General features: G+C 38.2%; 1 protein-coding gene across 5 annotated transcripts in view; it reads left to right on the forward strand.

Annotated features, from left to right (window-relative positions):
* KIF13B (kinesin family member 13B) overlaps positions 1 to 19,850 on the forward strand; it is a 192,235-nt gene that overhangs the window by 114,025 nt on the left and 58,360 nt on the right. For all 5 annotated transcript variants that reach the window (XM_082402760.1, XM_082402761.1, XM_082402762.1 and 2 more), the window contains 8 exons: positions 1,518 to 1,688; positions 2,957 to 3,114; positions 10,151 to 10,283; positions 14,635 to 14,781; positions 15,409 to 15,438; positions 16,835 to 16,934; positions 17,536 to 17,662; positions 18,430 to 18,485. In XM_082402760.1, coding sequence (XP_082258886.1) covers positions 1,518 to 1,688; positions 2,957 to 3,114; positions 10,151 to 10,283; positions 14,635 to 14,781; positions 15,409 to 15,438; positions 16,835 to 16,934; positions 17,536 to 17,662; positions 18,430 to 18,485 — 922 coding nt within the window. The remainder of the gene's footprint in view (positions 1 to 1,517; positions 1,689 to 2,956; positions 3,115 to 10,150; positions 10,284 to 14,634; positions 14,782 to 15,408; positions 15,439 to 16,834; positions 16,935 to 17,535; positions 17,663 to 18,429; positions 18,486 to 19,850) is intronic.

Raw genomic sequence — 19,850 nt, forward strand, 5'->3', positions numbered from 1 at the left:
ATAGGAGAAAAACTAAGCCTAAGACTTTAAGTAATTTGCTCAAAAACAGAAGCTAATAAGCGGCAGAAATTTTTATTTAGAGCTTTGTACTCCAGAATATTGCCATCTTCCCAAATACCACATTGCCTCATCTTAAAGATTGTAATAAGCATTTTAAACACTTAATGAAAAGGGGATGGTTTTTTAAATTTAATGAAAAATTAATTGCCAAATACCAATTACTCTATTTGGTTTGGACAAATAAAATGTGTTAGTCAATCTGTCTTTCATAGCCTGGGAATTGCTATCTAGATGTTTCGAACTCTATGCCATCACAGGAAAAAGTGAATAATAGCAGGAGTGCCCATCCGTTGCTTACCCATTATAGAAGAAAATAGTCGTCTGCTTTGCATGATTTTCTGTGTCATTATTAGTACTTCGTTAAGCAGTAAGAACATTTGTGGTTGCTAAACTATGTAAACTTCTGCCACATACTCAGATCTGTTTTTGTTAATTTTACGTACTGGAGGTTTAGAGTGCGTCATACAACATGCAGGAAGCGACCAGGTGAAGAGCGTGATTAAATGATCAGTGTGCAGTCTCATGAAGGGTGGCCTCATGGATTATGAAATCAGAATTTAGCTTAGTTAATTTTAAGATTTAGTTTCCTCCACAACTTATCACAAAACTCCAAGTTAAAAATCAACCTGACACTGCCTGCCAAAAGAAATATTTAGACTATTGGCTGCTTTAAAATCTATTATAGGCATTTCTTCTGGGGGCGTTCGGGTCTGATTAAACACATACTTCTGTAATCGCATGTAGTTATCACAAAACCCCACACCCCAGCAGTCCAGGGCACATTTCCTTTGATGTGGCCCTCCTCCCTGAATCTGCACGGAGAAGGCATCGCACACATTGCTGAAGAGAATGGTCAGCAGTCACCATCTTTTGTCTCCTCCGTTCACCCCTCCAGATCTTCAGAGTATACATTCCTGATGCTTTTAAAGTTTTCCAAAAACGCTCTAGTAGCAAGTAACATTCCAATTGAGAACCTTGTTCTTTTTTATACATTAAAATATCAAATAAGTGTTTTTTTGCCCTTTTCTGAATATTTACTGCTTACTGGTATGCACACTGTTTTCATTCTTCATTCATCATTCTTAACAATCTTGTGTCCTTGGGCCGTATCCATAGTTGGCCGAGTTTGTATGATTGAATGGTGCTGATGTTTGAGAACTTTCTTCTTCCGAAGATGATGATGATGATGATATAAAAAACTAGAATTTTAAATGTTCTTCATCAGCCTGTAAGTGCTTTAAAATGTCCACTTGTATATAGTCAAGGTTACTGATACCTTGTGTCAACCTCTCACTAAATATGACATTTCACAGATGCAAAAATACAGCCCAGGTTGAATGAGATTTGGTCAACGTAAACCAACTGTTAGTGACAGAGTCAGGACTAGAGCCTGTGTCTCTGACTCAAAGTACTTCTTGGAACTTTCTGAGTTAAAAACAGTCTTCCTTTTCCTTCAGGTTAAAATACTTCAAGCCACCGGGTTGCCACAGCATCTGTCCCACTTTGTATTCTGCAAATACAACTTCTGGGATCAACAGGAGCCAGTAATTGTTGCACCCGAGGTGGATACCTCATCCTCTCCTGTCAGCAAGGAACCTCAGTGCATGGTTGTCTTTGATCACTGCAGTGTAAGTGTGTTTTCCAGACTGGGTCAGCATTTAATTACTCAGGTCAAAACAAAAACAACCCGTATTTTGTTGAGTAATTTGGTACCAGTCTATGTCTTGGATCAGTTTCTTGGAGTGGGGTTGGAGTCAAAGACTGAAGTGCCATCAACACACTGTATGTACATCTTAAACTTACACAACGTTATATGTCAATTATATCTCTGTAAACCTGGGGGAAAAAGCAAAACTATAGTGTCAGTGCATGTAACTCCTCCAGCATCAAAAGTTAACTTTTGTGTGACTATATATATGTACATATGTCTACTCTTCTCCAAAAGGAATCCACGTTTTGTATGAGTTACTGGAGAAACTGTCATCTGGGAAGGTTAGGAAACTAGTGTTTTAGAGAAAGTGAAGATAGAAGAGAGACAAGAACTAGCATTGTGGAGCCCCTAATGCTCTGTTCAGCACTTTGTGATTCTTTCATTTGCTCTTTCCCACAGTTGTATTTGATGACAGTGCTTTTTTTAGCTGAGGAAGTCAGTGCAGAGGTCATTTGCCCATGGCTAGTAACTGGCAGAGCCCGGACTGTCAGATTCTAGATTCTCTTTTTCTACTTTATCTCACTTGAGCCATCTCATTTTTTCCAAGAGAGAGAGGTCTCTTTCTAATCTGTTTAAAACAGAAATACTTTTGTTGTGCTAAAGATCGAGAAAGAGAGAGATTCTATGACTTATTAAAATAAACTTTTTTAGAGCTTAATCCTAATTATTGCAAGAGGCCGTTTTACATCTATCTTACAAAGATGGACAGATAGGAGAATTTTTTAAAAATAGGTGATTATTTGCACTGATGATCAGTATTTATTTCCTTTCTCTCTCATTATTGGAGATAGTTAACTTCCTAAAAACTGGGAAAAATTGTTTTTCCAACACACTGCTGCCTTACTGGATGTAATAACTTTTATATCAAGATGTAGATCATTGTTGTCATTCTTAATATAATCATTTATACTTTCAAAAATAGCTCCCAAAATATTGCTAACAAAATAGAATACAGTGCTGGTCTTTCACAATAGATTTTCGAGGTGAAAAGTTTTTTAAAAATCAGAGATAAGAACCTTGGGCCATCTGAGCATTCATTATGGGTGTTGGATGACAGTTTTGTCCTATAGCTAAAACATTCTTTTCTATTTCTCGTCTCCATAATGAAGTGAGGATATGTCAGGTGTAAGTAATTGTAAGGTCACCAGAAGGTGTTTTCTTCTTCTGTACTTAACTTCCTTTCAGGAATTTTCTGTTGGCATCACTGAAGACTTTATCGAGCATCTTTCAGAAGGTGCTTTGGCAATTGAAGTCTATGGCCATAAGATGAATGATCCTCGGAAAAACCCAACCCTGTGGGATTTGGGGATTATCCAAGCAAAAACACGCAGTCTTCGGGACAGGTGAATTTTAGATATCCATCTAATTCCATTTATAATTTTAAAAAATTGCTAGACATTAATATTGCCATTTATAAAGGTTACCCCTTCCTGAGCATTACCAGTATTCCAGTAATAGATGGTGTTATGTCCAGGGTATTAACAGCACAGTTAAACTTCCTTGGAGGAGTGAACTTTGAAGAGTGATGGGAAAAAGTTAAGAAATAGGTAGTTAAGAATAAAGTGTGAAATGAATTTTTGGAGAATAGGTTGCTTATCATTATGAAATACTTCTAATTAATCATCTGTAGAGAAAATGGATCAAGATATACTCTGGAATTCAGGTTTACTTGTTTTATCTTTTTTTTTTTTTTAAATAAATTTATTTATTTATTTTTGGCTGTGTTGGGTCTTCGTTACTGCATGTGGGCTTTCTCTAGTTGTGGTGAGCGGGGGGCTACTCTTCATTGCGGTGTGCGGGCTTCTCATTGCGGTGGCCTCTTTTGTTGTGGAGCACCGGCTCGGCACACGGGCTTCAGTAGTTGTGGCACACGGGCTCAGTAGTTGTGGCGCACGGGCTTAGTTGCTCCGCAGCATGTGGGATCCTCCTGGACCAGGGCTCGAACCCGTGTCCCCTGCATTGGCAGGCGGACTCTTAACCACTGCGCCACCAGGGAAGTCCCTTACTTATTCTATCTTTATTTATTTATTTTTTTTCAGACAGAAAGTCACAAAAATTATACTCATCCTCATCAGTTCACTCAGTCCCATGTTATTAATTTTTTTTTTCATCTTGATCTTTTGTTAGCACTTTTATGAGTTCATCAGTTTTTCATTAGAGTTCTGAAAATGCTTATTCATTCAGTTCAGCAGTACAGTCAGTTACCAGAAACCTGTACTTGTCAGAGTCTTTTCCATGAATTTCTTGAAGATGAAAGCCTTTTATAGGAACATATTTGCAAAAGCATCAGAGTACACCCAGAACTGTCTGTAAATGACAAAAGACTTAAAAATGACCACTGTTAAAGATTTGATGAAAGTTCATAATAATGCAGTTGACAAGAAAATTAGTTATTTCTGAGATATACATTTTAAAGTAATAACTAGGATTATTACTTATAACATTATACCAGAACATATAAGATTTTTAGAAATTTCATGTAATGTCTGAAACATTTGTATTAACATATTTCCATACAAATACAAATATAAGATTTTTAGAAATTTCATATAATGTCTGAAACATTTATATTAACATATTTCCATACATATTTCCATACAAATACAAATATAAGATTTTTAGAAATTTCATGTAATGTCTGAAACCTTTATATTAACATATTTCCATACAAATAACCCAATGAAAGTTTAGTATTAGTTGTTTTGTTTGTTTGTTGTTTTATACTGCAGGTTCTTATTAGGCATCAGTTTTATACACATCAGTGTATACATGTCAATCCCAATCGCCCAATTCAGCACACCACCATCCCCACCCCACCGCAGTTTTCCCCCCTTGGTGTCCATATGTCCATTCTCTACATCTGTGTCTCAACTTCTGCCCTGCAAACCGGCTCATCTGTACCATTTTTCTAGGTTCCACATACATGCATTAATATACGATATTTGTTTTTCTCTTTCTGACTTACTTCACTCTGTATGACAGTCTCTAGATCCATCCACTTCTCAACAAATGACTCAATTTCGTTCCTTTTTATGGCTGAGTAATATTCCATTGTATATATATATGTACCACATCTTCTTTATCCATTCGTCTGTTGATGGGCATTTAGGTTGCTTGCATGACCTGGCTACTGTAAATAGTGCTGCAATGAACATTCGGGTGCATGTGTCTTTTTGAATTACGGTTTTCTCTGGGTATATGCCCAGTAGTGGGATTGCTGGGTCATATGGTAATTCTATTTTTAGTTTTTTAAGGAACCTCCATATTATTCTCCATAGTGGCTGTATCAATTTACATTCCCACCAACAGTGCAAGAGGGTTCCCTTTTCTCCACACCCTCTCCAGCATTTGTTGTTTGTAGATTTTCTGATGATGCCCATTCTAACAGGAGTGAGGTGATACCTCATTGTAGTTTTGATTTTCATTTCTCTAATAATTAGTGATGTTGAGCATCTTTTCATGTGCTTCGTGGCCGTCTGTATGTCTTCTTTGGAGAAATGTCTATTTAGGTCTTCTGCCCATTTTTGGATTGGGGTGTTTGTTTCTTTAATATTGAGCTGAATGAGCTGTTTATATATTTTGGAGATTAATCCTTTGTCCGTTGATTCGTTTGCAAATATTTTCTCCCATTCTGAGGGTTGTCTTTTCGTCTTGTTTATAGTTTCCTTTGCTGTGCAAAAGCTTTGAAGTTTCATTAGGTCCCATTTGTTTATTTTTGTTTTTATTTCCATTACTCTAGGAGGTGGATCAAAAAAGATCTTGCTGTGATTTATGTCAAAGAGTGTTCTTCCTATGTTTTCCTCTAAGAGTTTTATAGTGTCCGGTCTTACATTTAGGTCTGTAATCCATTTTGAGTTTATTTTTGTGTATGGTGTTAGGGAGTGTTCTAATTTCATTCTTTTACATGTAGCTGTCCAGTTTTCCCAGCACCACTTACTAAAGAGACTGTCTTTTCTCCATTGTATATCTTTGCCTCCTTTGTCATAGATTAGTTGACCATAGGTGCGTGGGTTAATCTCTGGGCTTTCTATCTTGTTCCATTGATCTATATTTCTGTTTTTGTGCCAGTACCATATAGTCTTGATTACTGTAGCTTTGTAGTATAGTCTGAAGTCAGGGAGTCTGATTCCTCCAGCTCCATTTTTTTGCCTCAATACTGCTTTGGCTATTCGGGGTCTTTTGTGTCTCCATACAAATTTTAAGACTTTTTGTTCTAGTTCCGTTAAAAATGCCATTGGTAGTTTGATAGGGATTGCATTGAATCAGTAGATTGCTTTGGGTAGTATACTCATTTTCACAATGTTGATTCTTCCAATCCAAGAACATGGTATATCTCTCCATCTGTTGGTATCATCTTTAATTTCTTTCATCAGTGTCTTATACTTTTCTGCATACAGGTCTTTTGTCTCCCTAGGTAGGTTTATTCCTAGGTATTTTATTCTTTTTGTTGCAGTGGTAAATGGGAGTGTTTCCATAATTTCTCTTTCAGATTTTTCATCATTAGTGTATAGGAATGCAAGAGATTTCTGTGCATTAATTTTGTATCCTGCAACTTTACCATATTCATTAATTAGCTCTAGCAGTTTTCTGGTGGCAGTTTTAGGATTCTCTATGTATAGTATCATGTCATCCACAAACAGTGACAGTTTTACTTCTTCTTTTCCAATTTGTATTCCTTTTATTTCTTTTTCTTCTCTGATTGCCGTGGCTAGGACTTCCAGAACTATGTTGAATAATAGTGGTGAGAGTGGACATCCTTGTCTCATTCCTGATCTTAGAGGAAATGCTTTCAGTTTTTCACCATTGAGAATGATGTTTGCTGTGGGTTTGTCATATATGGCCTTTATTATGTTGAGGTAGGTTCCCTCTCTGCCCACTTTCTGGAGAGTTTTTATCATAAATGGGTGTTGAATTTTGTCAAAAGCTTTTTCTGCATCTATTGAGATGATCATATGGTTTTTCTTCTTCAATTTGTTAATATGGTGTATCACATTGATTGATTTGCGTATATTGAAGAATCCTTGCATCCCTGGGATAAATCCCACTTGATCGTGGTGTATGATCCTTTTAATGTGTTGTTGGATTCTGTTTGCTAGTATTTTGTTGAGGATTTTTGCATCTATATTCATCAGTGATATTGGTCTGTAATTTTCTTTTTTTGTAGTGTCTTTGTCTGGTTTTGGTATCAGGGTGATGGTGGCCTCATAGAATGAGTTTGGGAGTGTTCCTTCCTCTGCGATTTTTTGGAAGAGTTTGAGAAGGATAGGTGTTAGCTCTTCTCTAAATGTTTGATAGAATTCACCTGTGAAGCCATCTGGTCCTGGACTTTTGTTTTTTGGAAGATTTTTAATCACAGTTTCAATTTCATTACTTGTGATTGGTCTGTTCATATTTTCTGTTTCTTCCTGGTTCAGTCTTGGAAGGTTATCCCTTTCTAAGAATTTGTCCATTTCTTCCAGGTTGTCCATTTTATTGGCATAAAGTTGCTTGTAGTAGTCTCTTAGGATGCTTTGTATTTCTGCGGTGTCTGTTGTAACTTCTCCTTTTTCATTTCTGATTTTATTGATTTGAGTCCTCTCCCTCTTTTTCTTGATGCGTCTGGCTAATGGCTTATCAATTTTGTTTATCTTCTCAAAGAACCAACTTTTAGTTTTATTGATCTTTGCTATTGTTTTCTTTGTTTCTATTTCATTTATTTCTGCTCTGATCTTTATGATTTCTTTCCTTCTGCTAACTTTGGGTTTTGTTTGTTCTTCTTTCTCTAGTTTCTTTAGGTGTAAGGTTAGATTGTTTACTTGAGATTTTTCTTGTTTCCTTAGGTAGGCTTGTATAGCTATAAACTTCCCTCTTAGAACTGCTTTTGCTGCATCCCATAGGTTTTGGGTCGTCGTGTTTTCATTGCCATTTGTCTCTAGGTATTTTTTGACTTCCTCTTTGATTTCTTCAGTGATCTCTTGGTTATTTAATAACGTATTGTTTAGCCTCCATGTGTTTGTCTTTTTTACGTTTTTTTCCCTGTAATTGATTTCTAATCTCATAGCGTTGTGGTCAGAAAAGATGCTTGATATGATTTCAATTTTCTTAAATTTACTGAGGCTTGATTTGTGACCCAAGATGTGATCTATCCTGGAGAATGTTCCGTGCGCACTTGAGAAGAACGTGTAATCTGCTGTTTTTGGATGGAATGTCCTATATATATCAGTTAAATCTATCTGGTCTATTGTGTCATTTAAAGCTTCTGTTTCCTTATTTATTTTCATTTTGGATGATCTGTCCATTGGTGTAAGTGAGGTGTTAAAGTCCCCCACTATGATTGTGTTACTGTCAATTTCCTCTTTTATAGCTGTTAGCAGTTGCCTTATGTATTGAGGTGCTCCTATGTTGGGTGCATATATATTTATAATTGTTATATCTTCTTCTTGGATTGATCCCTTGATCATTATGTAGTGTCCTTCCTTGTCTCTTGTAACATTCTTTATTTTAAAGTCTATTTTATCTGATATGAGTATAGCTACTCCAGCTTTCTTTTGATTTCCATTTGCATGGAATATCTTTTTCCATCCCCTCACTTTCAGTCTGTATGTGTCCCTAGGTCTAAAGTGGGTCTCTTGTAGACAGCATATATATGGGTCTTGTTTTTGTATCCATTCAGCCAGTCTGTGTCTTTTGGTTGGGGCATTTAATCCATTCACGTTTAAGGTAATTATCGATATGTATGTTCCTATGACCATTTTCTTAATTGTTTTGGGTTTGTTTTTGTAGGTCCTTTTCTTCTCTTGTGTTTCCCACTTAGAGAAGTTCCTTTAGCATTTGTTGTAGAGCTGGTTTGGTGGTGCTGAATTCTCTTAGCTTTTGCTTGTCTGTAAAGCTTTTGATTTCTCCATCAAATCTAAATGAGATCCTTGCCAGGTTAGAGTAATCTTGGTTGTAGGTTCTTCCCTTTCATCACTTTAAGTATACCATGTCACTCCCTTCTGGCTTGCAGAGTTTCTGCTGAGAAATCAGCTGTTAACCTTATGGGAGTTCCCTTGTATGTTATTTGTCATTTTTCCCTTGCTGCTTTCAATAATTTTTCTTTGTCTTTAATTTTTGCCACTTTGATTACTATGTGTCTCGGCGTGTTTCTCCTTGGGTTTATCCTGTATGGGACTCTCTGCGCTTCCTGGACTTGGGTGGCTATTTCCTTTCCCATGTTAGGGAAGTTTTCGACTATAATCTCTTCAAATATTTTCTCAGGTCCTTTCTCTCTCTCTTCTCCTTCTGGGACCCCTATAATGCGAATGTTGTTGCGTTTAATGTTGTCCCAGAGGTCTCTTAAGCTGTCTTCATTTCTTTTCATTCTTTTTTCTTTAGTCTGTTCCGCAGCAGTGAATTCCACCATTCTGTCTTCCAGGTCACTTATCCGTTCTTCTGCCTCAGTTATTCTGCTATTGATTCCTTCTAGTGTAGTTTTCATTTCAGTTATTGTATTGGTCATCTCTGTTTGTTTGTTCTTTAATTCTTCTAGGTCTTTGTTAATCATTTCTTGCATCTTCTCAATCTTTGCCTCCATTCTTATTCTGAGGTCCTGGATCATCTTCACTATCATTATTCTGAATTCTTTTTCTGGAAGGTTGCCTATCTCCACTTCATTTAGTTGTTTTTCTGGGGTTTTTTCTTGTTCCTTCATCTGGTACATAGCCCTCTGCCTTTTCATCTTGTCTATCTTTCTGTAACTGTGGTTTTTGGTCCACAGGCTGCAGGATTGTAGTTTTTCTCACGTATTCTATCTTTAGGTCAAAGTTCTTTTCAAGTAGCATCAGTCATGGAAGGAGGAAGGCTTACATGTTGACCAGGATTTTAAACAGAAGAATTAAAAGGAAAAGACTGAAAGAGAATGTATTTGTACTGCATCTAATTATAAATGAGAACCAGATTTTCTTCTTTTTTGTATTTAGAAAGTCTTACCAAATACTAAATTAGACATGGGGATTTTTTTTTCTTGATTCTCTTATTGACCTCAGCAGAGATACTTGTCAAGTCACTAAAGCATACAGCACTACCTTTGTGTATGAAAAGATAATCACTGCAACTTACTTCTGTACTTCTGATAACGATGTTTAAATTTTTGAATAACCACTTTGAAATAGATTTGTAATTATCATACCTTTTTGAATGAAATAAAGACATCATTTTTAGTTCTGATGTTGTTTGTTGAACTTTGCTTTTAATTACATTTGCCAGTATGTATTTGTGTATTACTCATTGAACTACAGATAGTTCTACTGAGTTATTCTGTTTGGAGGTCATTTTCATTGTTAATTCTCATGTGTAGGATCCTAAGCTGCCTGTATTGAAATAGAAATGTATGATTTTCCAAGAACTTCAACTATTTCCTAGATGGAGCGAAGTCACCAGGAAAGTGGAATTCTGGGTTCAAATCTTGGAACAGAATGAGAATGGTGAATACTGCCCTGTAGAGGTAATTCCTGCAAAGGACGTGCCAACAGGTGGAATCTTCCAACTCCGGCAGGTAATGAAATTTTTAATGTTAACATTGAATTCTTTGGTGCCATAAAGGTTAATATTGGATTCCTTTTAGCAGAAACATCAGGGATAATGAAATGTAGATTGGCCAAGACCATTTATTATATTAAAGTTTTCTCTCACTTCATGTGTGTTTTCTTTCATTTTCAAAAATAAAGCTGTTTATAGTATTTAAAACCAGCTTCTCAGTGGAGGATTACTGGGCTGAATGTCAATATTATGACATAGTATGAGTGTGTTTCGTGTTTGGTAATTGCAATCATTGTTGCTTTTGTTGTGGTCATCCATTTACAATGCTTGGTGTCAGTTTATCTCTTGTAAAAATAAAATACAGTGTGTGTGTGTGTGTGTGTGTGTGTGTGTGTGTGTGTGTGTGTGTAAAAAACAAAAACAAAAAAAACCCCAGCTTCTGTGAAGTTTAAGTAAGAAAAAGATAAGCTTCGGGGACTCCCCTGGTGGCACAGTGGGTAAGACTTGCGCTCCCAGTGCACAGGGGTTCCGGGTTCGATCCCTGGTCAAGGGAACTAGATCCCACACGCATGCCGCAGCTGAGAGTTCGCATGCCGCAACTAAGGAGCCCACGTGCTGCAACTAAGGAGCCCACCTGCTACAACTAAGACCCAGCGTGACCAAATAAATAAATATTTTTTTTAAAAAAAGAAAAAGATAAGCTTTAAAGTGACTTAGAATTGAATTGTAGGAAATAAAACAAACGTATCAAGCAGCATTAGAAAATTTATAAAGACAAGGAGAGGCCATGTGACATGGCAGAGAGAACAAGCACTTCAGAGTCTAACATTCTGGGGATTGGCTCTGGCTGTCCCGTGGCCTAGCTGTATATCCGTGAGCAAGTTCAGTCACCTCCCGGAACCTTTCCTCAGGTGTAAAGTGGAGGGGGTGATAACACCAACTTTGTAGGGTTATTGTGAGGATTAGAAATACTGTATATGGAGCCCTGTGCTTGATACATGGGGGATGAGAAGTGTTTTTCCCTCTGATGCCCACCAGTTCTCTGCTTCTCTGCAGACACCAGCTGGGTGTCCTGTAATTCAATTCAGTTTGGACCCTAACTACCCGGAGCGACCATCACACTCCACAGGTTTAAGGGCCCGAACTTACCCAGGACTGCCCTCACTTCAGACGCCCGCTGCAAGTATCAGGGCCCCAGGCCACCCACATTTCTGTCCGACTTGGCTACAGTTGAGCGTTCCCGCAACTCTCAGGTTTCATAGTTTGCTGGAATGACTCACAAAACTCAGGAAAGCCCTTTACTTACTGTTACCAGTTTATTGTAAAAGATGCAACTCGGGAACAGCCAAATGGAAGAGCTGCATGGGGTAAGGTGTGGAGGAAGGGTGAGGAGCTTCCGTGTCCTCTCCGGGTGCACCACCTTCCCAGCACCTGATGTGTTCACCAGCCAGGAAGCTCTAACCTCATCGTTAGGAGGTTTTTATGGATGTTCCATTTCGTAGGCGTGGTGGATGACAGCATTGGCCTTTGGTGATCAACCCCATCTCCAGCCCCTTTTTTCTCTCTCCCTGAGGTTTTGGGGTAGGGCTGAAAGTTCCAACCTTCTGATCAAGGCTTGGTCTTCCTGGCGACCAGCCCCAATCCTGAAGCCACCTAGGGATCTGCCTAGAGTCGCCAAATGAAAAGTCACATCGTTAAAAGATGCACCTATCACCTTTATCATTAAGGAAATTCCAAGAGTTTTAGGAGCTCTGTGCCAGGAACTGAGGACAAAGACCAAATATCTTTTCTATCTTACTTAACATAGGACACGTTAAGTAAATGCAGCTAGGTAGATGTGAATACCTGCCAGAAACCAATACAGCAAAGACACGTGTGGGACTTGTCACTTAACCCCAGACAGATGTCATCTGTAGTATCTCTGCTGCAAATTAAAGATGAGAGAGAGTATCTTAATGGAATTTATATGTAAGACTTAGAAATACTCTTGTTTGCTATTCTTTACTTGAAGTCAACATTTAGTAGAATATTATTGCCTGTGATAGTTTCCATACTTTAAAACAATAGTAAAATATTAGAATGGCTCAAGAAAATGAATGTTGAAATCATTCAAAGCAAAATATGAGAAAAGGTTAAAGGAAAAAGAAAGTTTGCTTAAATAAGTTTCTGAATGTCTTAGGAGGAGGAAAATGATAAGCACTTGTTCTCTGACCCTAGCAAATGAATTTTAGCAAATCCATTCATGTATAGACAAGGCACTAAAAGCAAAAGGAAATTAGTTTAAATTATAGTGTGAGATATATACGTAAAATAGGATTCATATGGGTGTGAAGAACATCTTTTCCTGAACATCTGTTAAAACTATATATATCCTCTTTGGATGCCTTAGAAATTCTTCATCTCCCGGAAGGCAAGACCAGATAATTTTCTGTGGTTTAGTATAAATTGAATATTTAAGTGTTTTTCACACTTCTGGCAACCTTTACTAAAAGTGTTCAAAGATACCTTGGGTATATCAGGAAAGGCTTTTTTGAAGGATGTGCGTCTTGACCTGGGTGGTGAAAGAATCATGTTGGAAGGGTTCTTCATATATAAATGTCAGGAATAAAGATAGAGTGTGGAATTAGGTAAGTTTGGGTAGAAAGTATCAGTAACATGTAGGAAGAGCTAGAAAGAGTAACAGAAGAGGTTATAAAGGATTGGGGCAGCTAGTTCATGGAGGGCCTTGGATGGTAGGCTTATTAGAATTCAATACATTTCAAAATTGGAACCTATTGTTCTCCAACAGGAAAGTAGCAGAGGAGAACTGATTAGATTAACTGCATGCATTTGCTAGTTCTGTAGTTAAAAAATGGTCAAATATTGGCAGTTACAAGAAGTTCAGTCTAATAGTTTATGTATTCATAAAGCTGTTCAAAGCTTTTCTGTGAAACATTAAGCCATTCCTGGATCTTTTCCCTCCATTTTTCTCTCTCCTTGTCCTGTATTCTCCCCCAAAGTATAGGTACTTCACCCTTAACACTTGGGCACGCATTCAGAATAGGTCACTTCCTGTCTCAGGCAAAGTAAAAACCAAAGGTAGCTAATTGAAATGACTAAACTATTTCAGACAATTAAAATGTTTTCTGAGTTACTCTTTGCACAAAATATCTGATGCATAGTCCTTGGAAAATATTAAATCAAAGACATCTGCAACCCATCTCTTTAAATCTAGCTTGATAGGATCAATCATTGCCTAAGCTGATTTTCCTGATGATACAAAGCTCTTGGGAATTAAAATCCAATGGAAGAGGGGAAAGGTAACTGACTTGAAATTACATGTTCAGATTCTGTTTTTCAAATTCTATTTTACATTCCTAAAATGTATAAACCAACTTTGAAGTCAGTGATTGGGGATACTGGGAATTTTCTTTTAAAAATTACTTCATTGTGAATATTCAAAGTCACATAGTGTTTATTGTGAAAACATGCTTAAAGAAGGAACAGTTTCTCTCTGATCAATTCTTCATTTTGCAACTCGGCTTAAAATTATTTTATTTTGGGATGAGAGCAGTGAATTCAGGATAGTGTAATCATTCTTATTATTCTGATTGCTTATTTTTTAAAGTGGATCATACTATATATACTGGATTTGGTAATCTGCTTTTGTAAAAGAAGTCTAGTTAACATCTGTCACTGTACTCCTTTAACTTATATATCATGTATGTTTTTCTATAGCAATATTTTAATGACCATGTAAATATTTCATTAATATACTATAGTTTAAGCAGTTATCAATATTATACATTTAATTTGCTTCTAATTTTTTGTTATTCTTAACATTGCTGTAAGATTCTTTATGTACATATATGATTATTTACTTAAAACAGGTTCCTAGAAAGTTGAATTGCTGGGTCAAGGGATACTTATTTTTTAAGGCAAATTGCCCTGCAGAAAGCTTTACCGATTTATATTCCCACCAACAGTGTATGTAATTGCCTTTTTTGTAAACTTTGGACAATATTGTAAATTGCCTTTTTAAAAGATAATTGCTAGCTTAGTAAGTGAAAATAAAGGTGTTTCATGCTTATTTTAATTTGCTTATTAGTAAGTGGAACATTTTATATTGTCTAGCCTTTTGCATTTCCTTTGTTAGATTGTTTTCTTTTAAAGTTTTTTTTTTGGTTGGAAAAAATATCTAAGCCATATATTTGTTTCTGATTAGTTTTTGAATTTGTAATTTACTACTAAACATGTAAGATATGGTGAGATAACATCTCTATAAAGATAAATGCTTTTCTCAACATCAGCCTGTAGGGGTCTCTCTAAACCAAATTTTTGGGAATGAAACCGATTTTGAGAAACTCTTAAAATTGTCTGTGATACAGGGGCAGTCCCGGCGAGTCCAAGTGGAAGTGAAGTCTGTGCAGGAATCTGGGACTTTACCGCTGATGGAAGAATGTATATTGTCTGTTGGCATTGGATGTGTAAAAGTCAGGGCGCCCAGATCGCCCAAGACTCATGAAACCATCCATGTAAGTCTCTGTTGACAGACCCAGCCAGACAAGAGAGTCTTTTGCAACCTGTCAGGAAACTGCCTTCCACAAACAATTCTTTCAGTATTTTATTTCCCTGGATATCTTTTTTTCTTTGCTTTTCTTTCTTTTTTTTTTTTTTTTTTTTTTTTTAACTATTGCATTTGCGTGGAACCACTGCACCAGCTTGTTGGTTTTCCCTGGTACACGGCAAACTGAGGGTTAACACGTCTCAGCCTCCAGGAGCTCCTCAGTGCCTGCCGGTGATTACCGCCCTCCCCACCCCTCTGCAGAAACCCCCTGCTGGCTCATAAAGACTATTTGCCAGCAGGTGTTTGATTTCCCCTGGGGAGTGGGACTATAAACCCAGCAGGGAGAGTATTGTACTAGCTCCCCGAAAAGGTCAAATGAGTGTTCTTCACTTTCCTATGAGAAGCTCAAGGTTGCACTCCAACTCCCTGAAAACTGTAAAACCGAGAGTGAGGGTGAGCGTGGGAGGGAGATGAAAAAGCATATTCGTTAAATTAGAAAATACAAAGTGTGGGAAAAGATTCAAACTTGTTTAGCGTAGTCTGAGTCTTGGATAAATGATTGTTTCGGCTCTGCATAATGTATTTTTTCTTTTAGGAGGAAGAGGAGGACATGGACAGTTACCAGGTAATGAAGCAAGGGTTATCCTCGTCAGATAAGCTTGATTAAAGTACTCAATTACACATTCCTGAGCCTCGCCATACTGTTACTTAGTAACTGCACAATTAGTTTTGATTCAAATATTGCTTTGTCTCAAGTTAAAACAGAGAAGGGAACAATCATTTGTGACTGTTATCCTTTTCCAAACCTGGAGCTGCCCATCCAGCGCCCTGCAGATCCATTCTTCAGGGCCTCTTCCTTGCACTTTTTCTCTCCTTTTTCCCTGGAAGAGCTGTCACAGACTTGGCTTCAGTCAAGCCAGGCCCCTTAGGTATTTTCCATACTTTAAGCCACGTCTCCTTTCCCTACTTCCTGGAGTCATACAGGTTTTGTTTTGTTTTTTGTCCCCCTCCCCCTCTTTCCCTAATCTCCTGCAAGATTGTGTTTACGTCTGATAAATTGTATTTTGTGAGTCTGGTTAGTCATCGTTTAGCACCGTCAGAGCTCTTTGGATCCTGATTATGTCAGCCAGCGCAGTCACCCTCCTGGTTTGGCTTCATTCTAATTGGATAAAAATGTCTGCTTTCCTATAAGTCGCTGATAAAAGTATTGAGGGTTAAATACAGAGTCCTGTGGCGCAACCGTCGGGACTTCTTTCAAGCTGACGTTATTCCATTAATCACTATTCTTTGGATGTGATATTTCAGTCTTCTGTAATTTCTTCCAAGTAGATCCATTGCACATTTCTCCTTCTTGTCCACAAGAATGTCATGAGCTGTTTGGTTAAGTGCCTTAGTGAAATCCAGATACTCCCAATATGCTCAGCCTTCCACTGACCTACCCAGTCACGTAACTTTATTACAGAAGGAAATGAGGTAAGATGGGTGCACAGTCAGGTGTTGGCCGGTAGAGTTGTTAGTCTGTTGGTAACGTCCCGCCCACCACCCCCCAAAAAACCCACAGAAACTAGGGAGAGAAGCACTTACATGATTTGTAGATACTGGTGAAACATGTTGAAGGCTGTAGTTAAGAAATTTGAAGAGTTCTTCTGATGGTTCTAAGGGATATAAATTTGAGGATTATCGAGTAGTATTTGTGATTTTTATCCGGCAAAGAGACCTTGTAGAAGATCTTAGCTGCACGAGTGCTTGGAGTTCTACCCTTTGAGCCAATAGAAATAAAACTGGTTCTGGATTATCAGAGTGCCCTTTCAGAAATGGTGTTACTCTAGGACAGTAATGCTTTAATTTCTGAAAGTTTCTATTCTGAATAATGGTTGGAGTCAACTAGTAGTGGTAATAAAAATGCTAGGGTATAATACTTTACATTTCTGAAGCATATTAGAGTAAGGTAAGATAGAGTATTGGTTTCAGATATATTGTCTTGACATTATATTTACTATAATCCCCTTGTTTGCTTCTAGGATCGGGATTTAGAGAGACTACGTAGAAAATGGCTAAATGCATTAACAAAGCGTCAGGAGTACTTAGATCAACAACTGCAAAAGCTTGTCAGTAAACATGGTATGAAAAGCAACTTCTAATATCGCCGCCCCCCCCCCCCGCCCCGCAAATCAGTGTGTTGCTAATTCCCATTTGCAGTTACATGAAATAAAAGTAGACAAACACATCAGTAGTGGGAATGGCGAGAACATAGGAATGGCGCTTATTGGTGTCACATCCTTTCAAAAGGACAGTTATCCAATTGTAAGGATGTCTTTGCATAGGTCTCCCTTCCCCCCCCAACAAAGAGGAAATAGAGTATGTGCAGTAAACATTGTCCCTCAGAAATAACTAAAGGAAGATGCTAACATGTCTTGATTTCTGGTCCAGAGGCACTTGAGCCCTCTGCCTCTCCAAGAGATCATTCCTGTGCTGTTCCACCATAGGCCTTCCATGAACTGAAGACGGCCTCTCTGTGAGAGCACACCAGCCTCGCTAGCTCATAGTTAGTTTTTTATCGTGAGCTTTTTATCACGAATTAGGGAAGTAATAAGTTGCTAGTGAACCCCCCCTCAACCAATAGGTGGAATATAGGAACATCCTGTGGATAACGTAGGACAAAGCGTAAACAGCAGGCAAGAAGCGGGACACCTGTATTTGACCCTCATTCTTGGTGTTCTAGATAAAACAGAGGACGATGCCGACCGGGAAGCTCAACTCCTCGAGATGAGGTTGACTCTGACGGAGGAGAGGAACGCGGTCATGGTCCCCTCGGCCGGCAGTGCGATTCCAGGGGCCCCGGCAGAATGGTATAGGTGCTGCCCTGCGTCTTCTGAAGTTCGCTGTGCTCGCGGAGCTGCCCGCTTTCTCTATGAGTGTTGCCTCTGCTTTGATCAATGGGTGACTTACCGTAGCGTGTGGGAAAAAAGGTGTTTTAATTAGAGGAGGTGTTAAATTATTTTCATGAGTTGGAATAACTGTGGCCTAAAACTGTTTTATTAAGTGATACTGTTTTTGGCCCAAGTAATTAAGATTTCTGAGAATCTAAATCAATATTTAGTACCATTGCACTTAGCATTTAAAAAAACAGTTAATATGTTAATTACTTGGGTCATTCCCTTAAAAGACTATTCAGTCATAATAAAATCGCGTCACCAGGTGTTTTTGATTTTGGTGCTAGCTTAAACTGAACTGTCAGCAAATGTTCTCTGCCACTTTATAGAAATTAAAAATAGTAAATTAAGCCACATGGGGCCCTTAGGTATATAACTTTATAAGAAAGCACGTTTAAACAAGGGAGCTTCACCTTCAGTGATGAACAGGCATATGTGTTTTCTAAGACTAAGTTCTGATATCAGAGCATATGATTATTATACATGGAAGCACCAGAGAAAAGAAGCAGCAGTGACAGTTAAGTCTTTGTGGCATCTCTGATGTGAAATTATGGCTAACCCAGTACCCAGAATTATCATTGGTTGACCTGTAATTGCTCTGAATGTGTGAAGGCTGAGTCGTGAAGCACATGCCGCTGAGAAAGGCTGCTTTATTTGAGGTGCTGTTGTTCGTTATGTTCTAGGACGCCGGTTCCTGGGATGGAAACACACATTCCTGTTATATTCCTTGACTTAAATGGTAAGTTAAGAGGTGCCTTCCGAAGGCAGCTCTGACAAATTAGTGTCCAAGTAACACTTACATTCTAACAAAGTATGCAGTTAGGCAATTCTGTAAGCCTAAGGTTTGGGTCTGTTTTATGTGTGCCAAAGGACTCTAATCCTTGACAAAGAATGAATTTCCTGTAAGGATAGTATTTTTTTTAACAGTGATAGGTATGTCTCATCATGATGTGGTCTCACATTTCATTCTACAACCCATACTGCACTGTGTGCTTTGTTCTCCCATCAATTTAGGATGGTAGTAATGTTTTCCACACTTAAGATATTTTCTTCTTTAATTCTCAGGAGGACTCCTCTCCAGAAAGGACTAATAACTAGTGATGCTTATGTAGCATGTTTCTTTTATCTGGTGTCTTCTTAGCATTACCTAATGAATTTCTCACTTTATCTGTGAGTTCTTGTACCATTCATCCCTGCATTGCCTATTTTTTTTTTTAAATGTCATTTTTTTCCCCCTCATGTAAAATATTTTGGATGTGGCTACATTTTACATATATTCTGTCTGAGGAGGGAAATAAAAATGAAAAGGTAGATTAAAGAGCTAAAAATAAGTTTGAAAGTCAGCATTTAAATTCCAAAGACATCTGCAGAAGAACTGTGTATTAAAATGAACCATCCTAAATAGACAAGCTTGGATGTCCTCAGTGGTTTTCTTCTGCCCTGAAAGTGCGTTACAGCATCTCAGGTATTTAGCGTCCTGTGCTGCTTGGCTTACTTGGACCTGTGGGAGTTTTTCATACACACACGGAGTCAGAGAAGAACACTTAGCCACTTGCACCGTACGTCCACCCGTCGGGGTTTTAATGTATTGCCACAGCACTCCATCCTGCCTTGTTCTCTTGAGCCTTGGAGACTGAGGGCGACTCTGTCTTGTTCTTACCTGAGGTTCCTAGATAGCTGAGGGGTGTGTGTGTGTAGGAGGGTTAGAAAGGGGACGAGAATAAGCTTCAAGAAGACCTGTTAGTATGGATATTGCAAGACAGGAACAGCACCCTGTTCAGCCTATGCTCGTTCTTAGTCCACACAAGCCCACGTACTAGAAGAAATACTTTTGACGTTTACTTGCAAGCTTAAGATGCATAGGGAGTTGGGAGGGCCAGGCTTGGAAATGAATAACCAAAGGGCCACAGGGCAGCCCTTCAGTTTCTTAACTGTCAGATGATTGGAATCACTCTCACTCTCATTTCTTCAGTGCACTAAAAGACAGGGAATTGGGGTTCTAATCCTATCATTAACATTTATGGGCTGACCTGGAGTAACCTCTTGGGTTTCTTGGCTTCGGTTGCCTTCCATGTAAAATAAGGCACGGAGGTAGGAGATTGGA

The sequence above is a fragment of the Balaenoptera borealis genome (assembly GCF_965194805.1).
Source record: "Balaenoptera borealis genome assembly, chromosome: 8".
NCBI lineage: Eukaryota > Metazoa > Chordata > Mammalia > Artiodactyla > Balaenopteridae > Balaenoptera > Balaenoptera borealis.